Source organism: Nilaparvata lugens, chromosome X (assembly GCF_014356525.2).
Source record: "Nilaparvata lugens isolate BPH chromosome X, ASM1435652v1, whole genome shotgun sequence".
NCBI classification, from domain to species: Eukaryota; Metazoa; Arthropoda; class Insecta; order Hemiptera; family Delphacidae; genus Nilaparvata; species Nilaparvata lugens.
This window is the reverse complement of record NC_052518.1, coordinates 56,504,284-56,523,146: the sequence shown is the minus strand read 5'-3', so window position 1 is coordinate 56,523,146 and position 18,863 is coordinate 56,504,284. Positions and strand designations below refer to the sequence as shown.

Below are 18,863 nucleotides of genomic sequence, written 5' to 3'. Positions count from 1 at the left end.
TGTATGAACGGCACAATATGAGAGACTACCAGTGTTACACAGCTTCAAGGGAAAGAACTACGTGGACTATCGGCTTGAGATAACAGTAAAAGTTACGACATAAACTCCCTATACCATGGGATTTCTACTTACGCTATTGTTTCTCTATGGTATAACTAAAGTAGCCTAATATAAAGACTTCAGACCGGTTTATTTGCGCAATCCCCGAGAAATAAGGAAAAATTTTTGCGCAAATCCCCCTACCCCTCCCCCCTCCCCCTCTGCGCCCCCCTCTCCTCCCCCTCTCCTTCTCCCTCTCCTTCTCCCTCTCCCTCTCCTCTCCCTCTCCTTCTCCCTCTCCCTCTCCCTCTCCTTCTCCCTCTCCCTCTCCCTCTCCCTCTCCTTCTCCCTCGCCCTCTCCCAGTGAGGACGAGGGGGAGGGAAAAAGGGAAAAAAAAATTTCCCTTTTTGGAGGAAAAATTCCCTACTGTCAAATTAAAGTGAATCCATCTTTCTACTGTCAAATAAAAGTGAATCCATATTTCTACTGTCAAATTAAAGTGACTCCATCTAATGCTATACTGACAGATTAAAGTGAATCCATCTAATGCTATACTGTCAAATTAAAGTGAATCCATCTAATGCTATACTGTCAAATTAAAGTGAATCCATCTAATGCTATACTGTCAAATAAAAGTGAATCCATCTTTATACTGTCAAATTAAAGTGAATCCATCTAATGCTATACTGTCAAATTAAAGTGAATGCTAAATGAGTGAATCTGTATAATGTCCCTTTGAGGGAAAAATTCTCTACTGTCAAATTAAAGTGAATGCTAGATGAGTGAATCTGTTACATCTTTATACTGTAAAATTGATAAGGAAGGAATGTGCACTTAGCTGTAACAGAGTTGGCTCTGAGGGGGCGTATCTCTTGATAAGGTCAAGCTGTAACAGTTGTGTCTGAGGGGGGCGTTTCTCGCGTCCTCACTCAATCAAGTCTACACTGATACTAAACCAAAATGTTCGAGGAAATATCTGAATTAAAAAATTTCACTACAACAATACATCATAACTTCATCTTCAATTTTAATCAATTTATCTACAGACAAATTGTATGGACGGTAATAGCACAAATAGTCTCTTATATCGTTCAAATTAACTGTGCTTAGAAAAATAGCCTTTAATTGTTTCGCCAAACTATAATTTTCACTAGATGATTTCTGAATTGCACTTTCACACTCATCATACCAGTCTATGCAGTTTTTTAACCTCACTTCCAATTCGTTGTCAGCAGCTAACCACTTCGCCGGATCCATCGTTGCCGAGTAGTAAAACTATGTGTAGGCTGGCACTATTATAGAATAATTAAACGGTCTTTCTTCATTAATAATTGTAGACAGACAACACGTGCGAGCTTTATGCAGTCTCAGTGCATGCAAGCAATAAACACACTGTAATTCCTTTCCGTTGTAGAAGAATCCATATCGTGAATCTCCTCGAGTGTAGAGGTGTAGATAGCAGCCTATGCTACAGGTGTAGATAGCGGCCTATGCTACAGGTGTAGATAGCGGTCTATGGTATGATTGATTCCTCTCAGGTGTAGATAGCGGTCTTTGGTACAGGTGTAGATAGCGGTCTATGGTACAGGTGTAGATAGCGGTCTATGGTACAGGTGTAGATAGCGGCCTATGGTATGATCGATTCCCTCACGAGAGCACAACTGCTTATGAGACCGAGTAGTGAGGTGAGAAAATGCTGTGAAAACAATGAAACCAAACTGTAACCAAATATATATTATAAAGTACAATAAAGTATCGCTAGAGTGTGCTTTTCATAATAATAATAAGCTAGAGCAAGCTAATCTGTTAGTAGTGATCTTGTCTTTGCTGATACAACATCAAGCTACTGTACTGAGATGGATCAGTGGAGTCTGAGTTAAAGTCTTCAGATTTGTGCGTTCAATTCATTATAGATAGACATTTTGAATAGCATACTGTTCCTTTAGAAAAAATGTTCGGTCATTTCATCTAAAGGAACAGAATAGTTTTGGACTGTGCCTGTTGTTCTACCCGATCATATTCATATGATTTGTAATTATATCAACGAATAAATAAATAAAATCGTAGGCAGACAATTGAAAAATTACAAGCTTTGAGTAAACTGGAAAATTACATGCTGGTAAACCTCATGATCACAAACAGAGAGGTATGCATAGAATTCAATGTAATAACAAAAATGAGCCTTGAAAAACATTCAAAATTGTTATGTATTTTTTAATGCTGTTTGTAAAAAAATGTTTATTTGTGGTCTAGATTCCATCATAATAGGTGAGTGACGATCGCATTGATAGCCCAATCTTTGTAAGTATAGTATCTCATTAATTAAACTGAATTACAAAATATACATAATATATTGAATTATATCAAAGATCTTCATTTATTTACTTTATAGATTATACCCTGTACGTGGTTTATGAGAGGGATTATAGTGAGAAATTAATTATGCTGGTTTGCTTCTCATAAATCTAATTATAACAAAAGTTTTGCATAACTCTCTGGTGAACCTTAATTGATTATCATTTTTCAATTGATCTTAATCGGCTTTATTCATTAGTTTTATGAGGAACAATACAGTAATTAATATTTATTTTACAGTTTTTAGTGCTTTTTTGTCAATTCGGATCTTAATCTTTCTAAATTCAAAATCAATTGTTTCATGTGTCTGTTTCAACGTGGAAATTAGTGAAGAATTGAAAAGTCGCATGTGCATAACCTTTATTTGGACAATTTATTTTATGAAATTGGGATGAAAAGAAGTTTTGGACTGTAGTCTGGCAATAATTACACAGTCTATCAATAGAATTAAGAAGGTTATAATAGAAAACAATGCTCATTTAACAAAAGAACAATTAAATAAACTTATCTGGAATTTTTTACGAGATTCTTCAGATGAAACAGGCTTAGAACAAGATTGACAAAGAAAGATCAAAATCAAGTATGTGTGCAATATTGTAAATAAATGAAATGCATCTTTCTGGTTGGTTAAATATTAAAATGTCTCATTGATGATAGAAAACACTGTCAAGATTCATGTTTGAAAAATGATCCTTCCTTGTTGAAGGATCTAACATGGAGAACAATATTGTCCTCGGAGAAGAGGAAAATTTAAGTAAAAATGAACTTACATGTGTTGATTTGACGAAATGAAATAATCAGATAGGCTCCTCTCAGCTAGCTCCATTGAGCCTACTCAGTAAAATAAAATAAAGAACATGTCATAACAGGGAATGCTGTAGGAATCTTCAATCCACAGCAATTGTATTTATTATCGTAGTTATCTCAATCATAGAAAAGCCAGCAGTATTAAAGATTGGTGACAGTGGAATAATTATAATTGATATTGCAGGAATGTGAAGAGTTGTAGCAAAATCTCATTGCTAGGTGTGTGAACCGGGAACATTGGATTTTCAGTGATAAGAGATGGTTCAAAATAGCTTATTTCGTTGTTGATAATAGCAAAAAAGGAATTTAGAAATATGGTGATTTGAGAATAGGAGATAACGCATGGGGCCATCTGGCAATCTCAAACTGCTACTTGTGAGAAGCGATGTACTAAGGCATAGCTGCTGAGGTGGATTCACTTAAACTGGCAGTAGCGTATGACCGATCAAAGGAGAGACCGACATGATCCTTTACTCGGCATTCGTAATGCAGAGATCGCTGCGTGGAGAGAAGCATAAATGGTTTCACTAGTATACGAATGACGGATTAAAAAGGAACTTTGGATTTCTCTTTCGTAATAGAGGAAAAAGCGGCAACGTGCCAGGGGGCTCGAGTTGGGTGCAAGCCACATATAAAGTGAATAATATGGATTCACTTCAACTGGCAGTATAGGAAGGCAGGATTAAAAAGGAACTCACGATTGATTTCTCTTTCGTAATAGAGGAAAAAGCAGTAGCGAGAATAGAAGATAACGCATGGAGCCATCTGTTTTTTCTTTTCCAACTATTGTATTGTTCGCTCTATCTAATAAATAAATAAAGCTAATGAGAGAATGCTTTATTCGTGTAGATTACAATATATACTGGTTTTTTACACTTATATACAATTATAAATGAATTTACATAATATAGACTGAGAAAATATTTTTTGAAGTGCATATGATATGAAAAAAGCAGTTGTCAATAGTTGTAGCTAATATTGTTATGCATTAACATGAATTTGGAAAGAATATTTGAAAAGATCCTTGCAACTAACTCTAGAACGAGAAACTTAAAGAGTAATAGGGTTTTAGCACATCTACAAAAGAGTTTCTTATCTATACTAGACTGGGATTGATTCACTTTAATCTGTCAGTATAAGTTGAATTGGGTTCTTATAGATTCATGATGCTGAAGTAAGATCTGACTGAGAGAATAATTTGAGCATATCTTCCAAGGTTGACTCTCACTACACTTGCATATGATGGATTCACTCAGTATAAATATGGATTCACTTTAATTTGACAGTAGAAATATGGATTCACTTTGCATTTAAAGATTTTAGGGTTGCATTTAAAGTAATATCCTTGCATTTAAAGATCCTTGCAACTAACTCTAGAACGAGAAACTTAAAGAGTAATAGGGTTTTAGCACATCTACAAAAGAGTTTCTTATCTATACTAGACTGGGATTGATTCACTTTAATCTGTCAGTATAAGTTGAATTGGGTTCTTATAGATTCATGATGCTGAAGTAAGATCTGACTGAGAGAAAAGATGGATTCACTTTAATTTGACAGTAGGGAATTTTTCCCTCAAAGGGAAATTTCCCTTTTTCCCTCCCCCTCGTCCTCACTGGGAGAGGGAGAGGGAGAAGGAGAGGGAGAGGGAGAGGGAGAAGGAGAGGGAGAGGGAGAGGGAGAGGGAGAGGGAGAAGGAGAGGGAGAGGGAGAAGGTGAGGGAGATGGAGAGGGGGAGGAGAGGGGGGCGCAGAGGGGGAGTGGGAGGGGGAGGGGGATTTGCGCAAAAATTTTTCCTTATTTCTCGGGGATTGTGCAAAAAAACCGGTCTGAAGTCTCTATATTAGGCTACTAACTAATCGACTTGGCAAATTTTTAAGTGGAACAGATTGTACAATTACATTACTATGATTTCTGTATTTCTTTAAATAGAGAAGCAACAAAACTATTACAATTGTTACAGATAAGATTAATCCTACAACAACATAAAATTTATTTGAATCATCAATCATGATTGGTTCAAGTATGTCTAAATGTTTATCTCCTAGGTTCGCTAAATGAACTGTATGGCCTCTTTCACACGATAGGAGACGTGCAACTTGAACACTGAACAGTGTTCTCGTTTTTTTGTCGAAGTACATTGAGTCAAATCGTGTCTTTCACATGGTGACTCCTATCCAGGAACCTCGTTTTGTCACGTCTTTTCCCCTCGAGGCAAGCAGAGGCAAGATCTAACAACTACGCGCCGACGTTTGCTCAAAGGATGACTCATCACTTTTTCTCAAAGTCTAACTTCCTTAAAAATATAGATAGAAGATTTCTGATTTCGGATTTGGATTCAGCGACCCCAAATTCTTTAAAGCGTAAGTCCCGTTTTCGAAAATATCCGAAAACAAGGAAGTTATGGCTGTTTTTAATAAAGCTTTCTATTATCATATAATTATACGGTAAAAACGAACAGGTACTGTACTATACAGTACGTAAGTACTGTAGCTATTATAATACAACTTACACTGTATTTGTGTAGGAAATTTGGTAGGTTATTTATCTTGATTTCTGAAAATACCCCAAAATAAGGGAGTAAGATAACTTTGAAAAACCAAAGTTCTCCTGCCGATTGAAGAAACATTAAAAATTAGGGCATATTATGTCTTAGAATAGAAACGTGTAACAAATATCAGATCACTGGAGAATTCAAGCTATCAAGCTTTACATAAATTTATTTGTCTCCTCATGGCAGAAGGTTTGCGCCCAACGTTTTCACTTAAATATTTCTATGATTAAATTGTGATAGAGAACATTATCGTATTGATCTTCTAAATCCAGTTACATGTACATAGATTTTCGTAAAATTGATTTTTTACCGTTCCTATGAATTCTAAGAATTCTATGAATTGTTTATACCGGTTCATCACAGGCCAGGCTGGTCTGAGCTATTCATGACTTTTTTTCACTATGCATTATCAACTCAGCAGTTCTAATACACAGACATCACTACTTGGAATGCCATGACATTTTCTATTCTTTCAATTCCTATTATTACCATAGATCGATTCAGATCAGCACAATGTTTATTCTGTATGTTCATAATAGATTTTTCTGATTGTAAAAAGAAATAGTCAATAATTGCTGGGAATTTAAAGTGATATTCAATGATTTGAACCTGATAAATTGGATTGTTGAATGACAATTGAAATTCAGTGAATTTTACTGTACAACATTCCTTTTCCTCCTATTTTATTGGGTGATGAGTGGAGATGATTTATGATTTCATATTTGGATTCATCTTTTCATGGTTCAATATTTTTTTGGAAAACTAGAACTTTTAAAAATTGAAAATGTTTATGTATAAACTTCTCAGGTGTTCAAAAACTTCTTAAAACCTTTGCCTGTCCCTTTGTGAGGCAGGAGTATTATTTATCTTAGTACGTACTATATAATCATATGATAATGGAAAGCTATATTAAAAACAGCTATAACTCCCTTGTTTTCGGGTATTTTTGAAATTGGGACTTACGCTTTAAAGAATTTGGGGTCGCTGAATCCAAATCCGAAATCAGAAATCTTCTATCTATATTTTTAAGGAAGTTAGACTTTGAGAAAAAGTGATGAGTCATAACTTTGAGCAAACGGCGGCGTAGTTGTTAGATCTGACGGCTTATTCGTAAGATCCCCATGTGAAAGTACAGGAGAGCTGCAAAATATGAAATATGATCTTCAGTAATATGATATTCCAGGAGCGAGGTCTCTGCCGTGTGAAACTGGCCTATATCGGATTTAACATCAAGTTGTTTCAGGTGAGCCGGAAATTTTGAAATAACAAGTGGTGAAGTGTCCTTGTAAACTGTTGGAGTATTGAAGCCACACATTTTTTCATTTAACGTAACATGTAAGAGTGAAGTACTATGCAAATTAATCAATTGTTCACTACCATTAACACACAATCGTACATTATTGTTCTTATAGATTAAGTAGCTACTAATGCTATCAATATATTTTACAAAACCACAAGTCGCTTGCAAAGAGATTAATTCACAATTTTTCAATTCATTATTACTAAATAAATCTAAAATACATGGATCATCTAACCTATCAAGCTTATTACAATACCTAGTATTGGAGATTAAAACACAATCGTCTAGAACATACAATTCGCCTTTACAATAGGATACAATAGATTTGTTGATTTTCATTGTATACTCTCTGTAATCTGTCAGTTTTGCGTTGGGCGTAATTGGATACGAAATAATAAAATAAGAATCTAATAACAAGGTTTCAACAGGAATTTGAATGAAGTAAGTCAATAAATCATTACCAAGTGCGCAATGCACGTTTGAGATCTGCCATAGCACGGAAGCGTCTCGTGATGCCAAATTATCGGCATCGGAGTATTTAAAATTATTGAAGATATTTCTGAGCAAGATAAAATACTAGAATGTAGAATATTCTTTTTACAAAATTCCAGACTTTCTACAATATTATTTACATGAAGCTCAAGAAGAGACACACTTGCTAATAGAAGAGAATATTGTTGAAGACGTTCAATGACATTGATTTCATGTGAGGCTTTCAGTAAAGTTGTTGCTTTGAATAATTTTCATATTGTCATTAAATTTGTCTGTTAACCTATGATTATAAATAATTTGTGAGTCCAGGTTTTTCTGGATTATCTGTTCATTATTTTCTATTTCACTGACAATTGAATTATAATGTTCTTTGTCATTAGCGTCCATGTTACCTGTGATCCAAGATATTGCTGTTCCTAGACCATTGAAAATACCTCGTTTGTGTTTACTTTGCGTTTTATAAGATTTCACATGCTCCATTTTATTGGATAGGTAAGTGAAATGTTGAAATAGCGTTTGAAGGAGCGTTTTATCGATAGAAGAGTTGGTTAGAGAATTAGCATTTAGGAAAAGTGTGTCAATTTCGTAACCTAGAGCTGTTATATTTATAGCGTGAATATGTGCATGAGATGTGTTAGGAAAAACATCGCTACTTGTTTTAATTGGGATTGCTCCGGCTGTATTTGTTAAATCCGTGAGCTCATATCCGTGGACTCTGAGTTTGATTAATAGGGCTAGCAGTAGGCCTATCAGCATCATTCTGGTCAGCATCTGTAACAGTAGATTTCTTTCTTAATGATCTTAGATTTCTTTCTTAGATTTTCTTTCTTAGATTTCTTAATGATCTTCCGAGGTCTTTTAAGACGTTTAGGGTGGATTTTGAAAGGTTCGCGTTTATTCTGAGATGTTGCCTGTCTTGGGCCTCTCACCTTAGCTTCGAAATATTTCGGTTTTTCTTTTCTATTATGAGTTGACTTGATGAAGAATGACTTGACTTGGCAAATCGGTTGTTTCTTCTCTGGATTCATTTAGTCTATTAGTTCTATTTGTTTTTTCCGAAACTACTTTATCTCTAATCAATTTGTGGAGTGTTTTCAATTTGTCGAAATGAGAGTAGACTTGTTCTTCGAGTATGTCATTTGCAATAGGGGTTGGCGCTGGTTTTACGTGACCAAACGTCATTTCGAAAGGTGTCATACTATGTGTGGAATTGAGAGAATTATTATAGGCTGTCACTGCAATCAGTAACGCTTCGTCTGTTTTAATATTAGGTTTCTCAAGGAGTACTGTGTTGAGTATTTCTCCTAGGGTAGAATGAGTGCGTTCAATTAGGCCTTGAGAGTCTGGGTGACCGGGTGTTGTAAGATGGAGTTCAATATCATAAAGATGAAGAAGCTGTTTGAAACTGTGGTTATCAAATTCTCGTCCATTGTCTGATTGAACCTCGGAGGGGCATGGGAAAAAGGAGAGATATTGAATGAAGGTCTTATTTATTTCATGTGAGTTGAGAGTTTCTAGGGGGAATGTCGTTAGTTTCTTTGAAAAGCAATCGACTATAGTTAAGATTTTCATTTGTTTGAAGGTTTACGTATCGACTTGAAGCTTTTCAAATGGTTTAGTCGGCGTAGGTGTTATTTGATACTTCTCTTTAATTGGGTGGCGTTCGTATTCAGTTTGTGCACAGGTAGTACATTGGTTTATGAAAAGTTTAACATCATCAGTCATACATGGCCAGTAGTATTTCTGTTTAAGTTTTGCGAGATTTTCATTAATACCTCGATGGCATGTTTTACCTACATGGTGTTGTGCAATAATCTCTTGTTGCTCATCAGTTTAGTAACATCAATAACGAACTTAGAATATATTTTAATGGTAATGGTCGCAAAGTGTTCGCGAATCAAGGAAGTGAACCGTGTGTGAAAGACTGTAAATGAGCGTTCTAGTATACCTGTTCCTTTATAAAAAAGTCCATAAGTTGTGTTCAGTCTTAGATATTCACGGCAAATAGCAAGCATACAATCTAGATCGAAAAAGGTGTCGAAATAAATGGTTAGCCGATTCTTATTAAATATTTTTTGGAATGTGGGATCGTCTGTACCTCGTTTGATAATTATTTGATTGTGTTCAACATTAACGATCTTGTCCTCATCCATGATTGCAATATGATTATTATCTGAACTAAGTTGACTGTGTACCGTTTGAGTACTTACATTGTCATTATTGGGAATTTCAGGTGGACAGTAGTCATCAATGAAATCCTGGAGAACTGAGGCAAGGTCGTCAGAGTCATCAATATTTAAAAGATCGTGCGTGTCAAGTTTTATTCTAGACAAACTGTCGGCCACAAAATTGGTTTTACCCTTTAAAAATTGAATTTCGAAATCAAATTCCTCTAATAGGAGTCGCCATCGTAATAGTTTTGAATTGGGTTCTTTCAGACTCTTCAACCAAACAAGAGGTTTGTGATCAGTTCTCAATACAAAACGTCGGCCGTATAGGTATAGTCTGAAATGTTTACATGCCCATACGATTGCAAGAAATTCTTTTTCAATTGTAGAGAGATTTTCTTCTGACCTATTTGAAGTGCGAGAGGCATAGGCAATAGGGAGATCGTTTTTTCAAAATTTTGCGACAGGACTGCTCCAATAGCAAATTGGCTTGCATCTGTGGTGAGTGTGAAGCTTTTTGAGAAGTCTGGAAGTCTGAGAATTTGTTCGTTTTGCAATGCAGATTTTAAAGTTCTGAAAGCATTTAAAAATTCCTTGTTTGTGGGATCGACTTTTGCATCTTTGTGAAGACAACGCGTAAGAGGTTTAGCAATTTTCGCGTAATTATGGATCATTCTACGGTAGTAGCCAGTGAGACCTAAGAATTGTTTAATTGCTTTAGGTGTTTTAGGTATTGGAAAGTTCTTTACAGCGTTGAATTTTTCTGGATTAGGGCGTATGCCATCACTCGAAATTATGTGCCCTAAATACAATAGCTCTCATTTTAAGAATTCGGTTTTATCTAACTGAATTTGAAGGTTGTGATTTTTCAATTTTTGTAATACCGTCCGAAGATGCTTTTTGTGTTCGGAAAGGCTGTCTGAAAAAATAATTATGTCGTCCATGTAGACAAGGACGTTGGGTGTGTCTGAGAAAATCAGATTCATTGCTCTTTGAAAAGTCGGAGGGGCATTTTTTAAACCGAAAGGCATGTGCAGAAATTCAAAATGACCATTTTCTGTGGAGAAAGCGGTTTTTGGGATAGATTCAGGATCCATTTCAATTTGGTCAAAACCTGACAATTTTGACAAATCTATCGCTGAAAAGTATGTAGCTTTTCCGATTTTTCCGAATAAATCTTCTATGTTAGGGAGTGGGAACCTTATCACTCACAGTGATGTCATTAAGCTTACAATAGTCGATTACTACGCGGATTTTACGCTTACCGGACGCATCTTTTTTCTTTGGGACAACCCAAATTGGGGAATTGTACGGGAAATTACTATGTTGAATGACCTTGTTCTTCAAGAGTTTTTCAATTTCAATTTTAACATCTTCTCTATAGCATTCGGGGTAGCGATAGTTCTTGGTATAGATATAATCGTCAGTCTTGGTTTTAATTCTATGTTGGAGAAGATTAGTGCTTGTTAGACAGTCGTGTCCACGCTTAATCATTACAGGGAACTCTGATAACAATTCCATAATAAATTCTCTTTCTTCTTCGTTCATGTGAGATGTACGAATTAGAGAGGGTATTTCATTGCGTATTACATCTAATGTATTTTCACTAAAAGAGTGGAACAATTCCTGCATATCGAGGCTAGAGACCGAGATATTTTCTGTATCAGGTATTATTCCATGATTGAGTACACGATGCACTTCTTCAATGTCAAGTGGATCAAGATAAACAGTCTTGTCCTGGTTGGCATGAATCAGACAATAATGTAAATTGTTCATCAATTTGTACGAGGGAATCTTCAATTGTGGAATCATTATTTTCAATTTTTTAAACGACTCCATATTTGAGGTTACCTTTTACGGGAAATTTGTATTTATGCAATCCTCGTTTCAGGTAAATTTTAGTTTTTTCACGTTTGAGGGGAATGAAGATACCATTTTCGAATTCAAGTTGCATTTTTGACAAATTAACGGAGGCTTTAAGTTGTTCCAATGTTTCGCAACCCAATAATGCATCATAGCTATTGGAAAAAGGAAATACTTGCAAAGGAACTATGAGTCGAGTGCAAAATGTTTCGAAACATTTCGAAATGTATCGATCACTTTTTTGTAAAAAATGATAGAAATATGGAAATAAAATCTGCAATTATGGAAACAGCTATAACTGACCATTATCCGACATTTATTCAATTAGCTTCCGGGGTGCCTGTAGACTCGAACAATTGTCGGCCAACCATACCTACATACAGAGTGACCCAGTGGAATAATGTTGCGGCCGATCTGTTAGAAAAAGATTGGGGTGGTATCACTGCTGTTACAGACAACGTTGATTACTGTGCTGATACTTTCATAAATGAAATTACATCAACAATCGAACGATTTACACAAATTAAATTAGTTTCAGCCAGGAATAGAAAGATTAAACCATGGATTACACAGGGGCTTATTAATTCAATAAGACATAGAGACAAATTGAGCAAAAAGGTGTTGAGGCAGCCGTTTAATGTGGGATTGAAAGAGGAGTACAGGATTTATAGGAACGCACTCAATGTCGCTATAAAGAATGCTAAAATACATTATTATAAGGATAAGGTGGATAGTGTAGGGGGTGATTCTAGAAAATTCTGGTCTATAGTTAATGAGCTGGCTTGTAGACCAGGTTCAGCTGAGCGATTCCCCTTGGCGCAGTTTCATCAGGGGGGCGCACCTTCTGATTTAGAAATAAAAGAAATAGGTAACTCCTTTAATAATTTTTTTTCAAATGTAGGTGCTGAATTGGCTGATGCAATTCCTGAAAGGGGCCCTGAAGTGGTAAATGATGATGATTACATTGTCAATTCCACTTTCAGGCTGCAACCACTTGACGAACAGGACATCCGGGAGATCTTGAAGGGGATGCGTGGTGGCTCTGCTCCGGGGCTTGATAACATTGATTCAAAATTCATAAAAGAACACATTGACGTGGTGATTGAGCCTCTTCTTCACATTATTAATGTCAGTATCCGAACAGGCCAGTTTCCAAATGCTTTTAAAATGGCAAAAGTCATTCCTATTTTTAAATCTGGCACTAAAAATCTTATAAGTAATTACAGACCTATTTCTATGCTAAGCATATTTTCAAAGATCCTCGAAAAAGCAGTGAAAAACCAATTACAGAATTATCTAGAAACAAATAACGTCATAGCAAATAATCAATATGGCTTTAGAATGGATAAAAATACATCACATGCTCTGTTTGATATAACAAAAGAGATCACGCAGAGGGTGGAAGATCGGAAACATGTTTTAATCACGTTTCTAGATCTTGCAAAAGCATTTGACTCTGTGGATAGACTGAAGCTTTTGAGAAAAATGGAGCTCTATGGAATCAGAGATGGTTCATTGAGGTGGTTTGAGAGTTACTTCCAGAGCAGGAAACAGTCAGTTTATATAAATGGAATTGGTAGTGACTCTATGCCCGTTGATTATGGAGTTATACAAGGAAGCACACTTGGTCCTATACTATTCCTAATTTATATAAATAATATAAGTAAATTGCAGTTGAATGGCAAACTGTTCCTGTTTGCCGACGATACTGCATTGGTTTCCTGTGGACGTACTTGGCGGGACGCCTTCAGTGAGGCCTCAAAAGACCTTTTACATGTGAAGAAGTGGCTCGATCAAAATAAACTCACACTCAATGTTGTTAAAACCAAATATTTGCCAATATATTTTATGAAAAATAGTATGCCAGTTCAAGAATGTCTCAAGCTTCACTCATGTAATGACCACCTGTCACTTACCTGTAATTGTGAGACGCTTGAACAGGTGGAAAAATACAAATATCTTGGAGTCTTCATAGATTGCAGGCTTTGTTGGACTCCTCATATGGAATACCTCAAATGTCGCATTCGTAGACTAATATATGCCTTTCGACAGTTGAGGGAGGTTCTTTCAGTCAATCAATTGAGAAGGACATACTTCGCCTATGTTCAATCAATTATAAATTATGGAATCCTGGCCTGGGGTGGAGCATCCTCGTTCACTTTGAGAGCTGTCGGAATTGCACAGCGAGCAATCATAAAGACTTGCTTGAACCAGGATAGTCGCTATCCGACTGAACTGGCCTATCAAGAATTTCAGGTCCTTGATGTGCGACAGCTATACATAAAATCACTTTTAATTTTCATCCGAAGTAATAAAAATGCAATATTTAATCCTCTTATCCATCCCTATCAAACACGAAATATGAATATATTTGGAATTCTACAACCCAGATTAGTTAGCAATTGCAATAGATTTAATAGTCATTACATATGCCACATTCTTTATAGAAATATACCCGCCTACATAAAGCAAATAGAACCCCTTAGCCTTAACATATACAAACGATTTTTAAATATGTGGTTATTTGAAGCCGGCAGGGATGTCGCTGATCAGCTCATTTACTCCTCTTACCGGTTTTGATGCTATGTATATATTTTTCTTGTATTCATCATCATATATGTGAATTAGATAAAAATCTTATCTATCATCATCATATATATGAAAGTATATATATCATCAATATATTGCTCATAATTTATCATTGTTCAAGTTCTAAATTTTATTTTGTGTGCCATGTTCAAGCTATATACCATAATATATATATTGTACTACTTCAATTCAAAGCATATACTTTCTCCACTACATTTAACAAACTTTTATTTTTCAAATTGTACTGTATTGTAAATATTTATAATTTTCTTTTTAGTATCAATTTTTTTTTCATTAGAACTCTTTCCCCACACACAGACTTGTCTATGTGGGGAAAATTCACAAGTATTTATATTATTTATACATGTGTACTGTATTTGTAATGATTTCTGTGAATAAACTCAATTTGAAAATTTGAATTTGAAATTTGAAAATTTGAAAAGTGTCAAATTTTATAAAATTGTGACCCATTTTTGCCCCTGTGGCGGTCTTAACTATAAAATCTTTCTTAATTAGTTGCTCATCTTTGGTAAGAATGCTCGGGTGAATATAGTTTTTTCGGAGTCTGTATCTATTAGCCATTTGCGGTTTTTGTGGTCAATAAAATAGGATAGACTCGAAAGGTCTATTGTTTGTACAATTATTTAAGTTAAATTCTTCGAGTCCTTGCCTGTTTCTGAAAAATGATCAGTAAGTGAGGTCATTTTTTCAGTCAAAAGGTTCATATGTTTGGTTAATGTGGAGAGCTGACCTTCAACTGAAGAGTTTTCATCAGACTCTTCTACAATGTGATGATTTTGATATGCTCTGTTTGAAACAGTGTGCATTGACACGGATTGACACCCTTGGATTGGCAAACACAAATCCATCATCCAAAATCAATGAAATTAGGATTGGATGCAACATTTAGGCTAATAAACACATTAGCAGTCTCAGTTTTTCATTATTTTCTCAGAATCAGCTGTTTTCCAGTGTATCCAAATAGATACATTGCCAATACTGCAAGGAACAAGTCTCGGCTAAGTATGTATCCAAATAGATACATTGCCAATACTGCTAGAAACAAGTCTCGGCTAAGTATGTATTCAATTGAATACAATTTATATTCTTCAAGTGTACTAAAAGGTATAAATAAGTGTAAATCAATTGCCAATGGTTATGAAAACCAATAATAATATTTAATACATTATTCAAGTTATAACTTTTACAAAAAGTAAAATTGTAGAAATATAAAATTGCACAGCGAGAATAAAAAACTACAATATTTGTAAAAAAATAAAAATATGAGAAAAGTGTTCTTATTCTTGTTCATATTCTGAATAATGAAATATTTAAAATCATTAAAACATATATAATGGAAGTTCCATGAATGTTTTTGTTATTCAAGCAATCATTTTTTATTGTGGAAAATGTGAAAACAGTTCTTCTTTGACGTGAGGCAGAGGTGCATATTGCACTTGTTGCAAGCTGTTCTTGTTTGTCCACCTACACAGAGCCGGCATCTTCCCTTCTTTACCCGCTCAGGAAAATGATGTAGACCATCATTTCGGACTTCTGGTTCTGGGCGAGGTACAGATGGTGTCTCGATAAAAGTTTTGGGAGCTGGAGGTGAAGTCGTCATTCTAGAAGGCTTGTCCTTTTTTGCCAGTCCTTTCGCTACTCTTGCCCTGAACTCCTTCAATCGGATGCATGATTTTCCTAGCAATGTGGAGTCTCTCCTCATCAGCAACCAAGCATTGTTCACACATAGATCTAATAAATGAGAGAAAAGAGATAAGTACCAACGTTTGGATTTGATGCCTGACCTATACAGTGAGATAAGCATGTCAGACAAGTCAACCCCACCCATATGCTTGTTGTACTCTTTCACAATTTTTGGGCAAGAGACATCGATTTTTCTTCCATCTGCTTTTGAAAAACGTTTTACAGTAGTAAGAGGTTGTTTCCCAACAAAATTGCTTGCCAGAAGAACGTCTTTATTATCAGTCCATTTTACAATAACAATTTTCTTCTCATTGTCAGCCTCTTCAATAGAAGATCCTCGTTCTGCTTTCTTCTCTTTCATGCCAATCTCACATCCACGAAGTCGATTATTCCTAATTGTGCCAAGTGCTAAGATTCCATATGTTTCTCTCAGGTAGTACAATAGTTCCAAAGAAGTAAAGAAATTATCAAAATAGATTGCAGTCAAGCAAGGCTCAGGGATGGTCTTGCATAATTTGAGTACAACTTTCCCTCCAAGTCCAAAGTTTTCCTCTATTGCTGGCAATGAAATTTCTTCTCCATAAACAATGAAGTCATAGACGATTCCAGAAACACCTGATCGAACAAAATATTTTAAACCCCCATTTATGGGGCTTTGATTTGATGTATTGTTTTCGTGATCCAGCACATGTTCCTTTGAAAGGTGCCATCATTTCATCTATCGACTGGTGCTTTTCATTTGCAATACTGTGACAATTCCGCCTAATTATGTCAAGAATCGGTTTTATCTTGAAGTACCTTTCATTCGAAGTCTCAGTAGGGTCTACAAATCTTATATACTTTCTTAGTTTCTGATAACGTTTTAGACGCATTATTTCTGCAATTTTGGAAACACGGAATGCCCTGCTCCAATGATCCACATAAGCTGGCAATTTAATGACTCCCATAAACAAGTGAATTGCTAAAAAATCCTTGATCTCTGCTTTTGACGTATTTATTGAAACTCCAGTCTCGTGAACAGACCGCTGATTTGTTCTCAAAACAATAACTTCAAATATGTCTCCAGAGAACATTTTACAAAAATATTCTGTCTCTGAGAGAATATTTTGTGGCACATCAATCTATCTACTAAAATATTATCAACATTCCCCGTGAATGGATCCTTGGTGAAGTTAAAAGTATTCTTGCAAGGCTGTTTTGGTGGTACCTTTATTTTTTTTGTCCCTTTCTTAGCTGATGTTTTTGCTTTTTTGCCATTTATCCTTTTTCGTTTGAGAGATGAAGAGGTGGATGTAGAAGCACTTGTGATGGATCTATTGTCACCTATATTGAAACTGGATGAAGCTGACATTTTATCATGTGGCCCAATTATTTTGTTGAACTCCATTCCAAAGTTACTGTTACGGTTGGAATTAGATGAAGCTTGCACGTTGTCAGGAACTATTTCGAAGGGTTCCTCTTCCAAAATATCATGAATATTGAGTTTGGATAATAAATCATTACCTTGTTGATCCTCTTCTTTCAACTGAGCCAATAAATCTTGTAGAGATGAATTCAATGATGGTGGAACTGAACTGTTGTCAGAATCTTGGTCCTGGAATTGATTTTGCAATTCTCCAATATCCTCCACATCACTCTCTTCGGAAATAGCTGGATCAGGAATGAACACATTGGTGAGCTGAGCCAGTTCGACGATTTTATGCGTGCGTCCTCTGTACTGTGGTTCCCTCTGAAATGAGAACAGATTCATGTAAAAATTATAATAATGAACATAAAAGTCTAGAAAAGAAAAGAGATAATTAACAGCAATGTGAATAAAAATGATAAATATCAATATATGATTGAATTAAAATTTTTATAACAATGCGAGGACTTCGCAATGTATCCAAATGGATACAGCTTCGACAAGCAGAATTAGTTAGTTGGCTTGGCGATGTATCTATTTGGATACACTCAATTTGCACTTCTTGTTGTGAGGTTATTTTCACTGATATATCAGTAATCTATGCTGAAAATAATTGTTCAAAACATTATTTATCAATTTAGAATGCTACATAGTTGACAAAGTGAGAAATATAATAAATATACGAATTTTACTCACCTTATGTACACCTGGTTTGGGTGGACAGTCCTCCATTTTGACATTGTAGTCGGAATAGTTCTCTTAGTGACCGCTAGATGGTTCTAGCAATCAGACAATGTATCGAAATTGACACATGCGCATTCAGAACCTCATAAAAGTGGTTCAAACTGGATCACTTGATCTTTGAAATAATAATAATTTATTTCTCGTAAAAAAGAAAAATCACAATTACAATTTCAAATGAAAACATATAACATAACAGTATGAAGAAACATTTCAATTTTCAATGAAATTATATAACAAAATAATCATACAATTGCTTCCTTATCAGAGAAATTAGGTACTCCCGATGATTCCTTTATGGGAGTTACCAGCAAATAGTTTTAGTCATTTAGAAAAATTATAAACCTATAAATAATAATTACTACATCCCTGTCGCGAAAAAAACTGTTAGGTACTAGAATCAACAAAACTTGTCTTCTCTATTTAAAAACAAACAATATAATTACTCTTCCACTTATATCCATTCATCATAGGGTGGAAAATTCAACTCAACGTATCCCTTGCCATCTATCTATTCTAGAGCGATCTTAGGGCACTTAATCACTTATATCTACACTCTCCAACTTGGGTTGTTTTACCTTGAATAATAATATCTATTTACATCACAAACAGAAACAAATACCTACTAAGCTTAGATTTGAATATTTCACACATTGAATAGATTTCTTTAAATGACCTGTAACTATATTTCTATTGCAATATTATTAAGTTTTTATCTGAGATCTCTAAACCACACTTCAACATCCTGCTTTTCCAATAACCAATTCTTCAGAAAAAACTTGAAACTTCTCGGATTTTTTTGCTGCCTTATGCTAATTGGAATTTCATTGTATCCAAAAGGATACATG

At 35.2% G+C, this 18,863-nt stretch overlaps 2 protein-coding genes across 3 annotated transcripts in view; one reads left to right on the top strand and one right to left on the bottom strand.

Annotated features, from left to right (window-relative positions):
• Positions 1–18,863, top strand: part of LOC111058064 — a 1,079,251-nt gene that overhangs the window by 170,320 nt on the left and 890,068 nt on the right. The gene's annotated exons all lie outside the window — the stretch shown is intronic.
• Positions 12,346–18,013, bottom strand: LOC111043592. The gene is made up of 3 exons (XM_039441989.1): positions 17,971–18,013; positions 17,077–17,598; positions 12,346–12,420 (listed from the first exon to the last, which is right to left on the bottom strand). The coding sequence occupies exons 1-3, from the start codon at positions 18,004–18,006 to the stop codon at positions 12,346–12,348; spliced, it is 633 nt and encodes a 210-aa protein (XP_039297923.1). The 5' UTR covers positions 18,007–18,013.

Excerpts from the sequence above, each read along its gene's own strand:
- LOC111043592 (XM_039441989.1), bottom strand. The coding sequence starts at position 18,006 with ATGGAGGACTGTCCACCCAAACCAGGTGTACATAAG. Across the intron at positions 17,599-17,970 it reads CCAAACCAGGTGTACATAAG|AGGGAACCACAGTACAGAGG; the intron begins GTGAGTAAAATT and ends TTCTCATTTCAG. Across the intron at positions 12,421-17,076 it reads AAGGGACAAAAAAAATAAAG|AAGGTGCGCCCCCCTGATGA; the intron begins GTACCACCAAAA and ends TTTCTAAATCAG.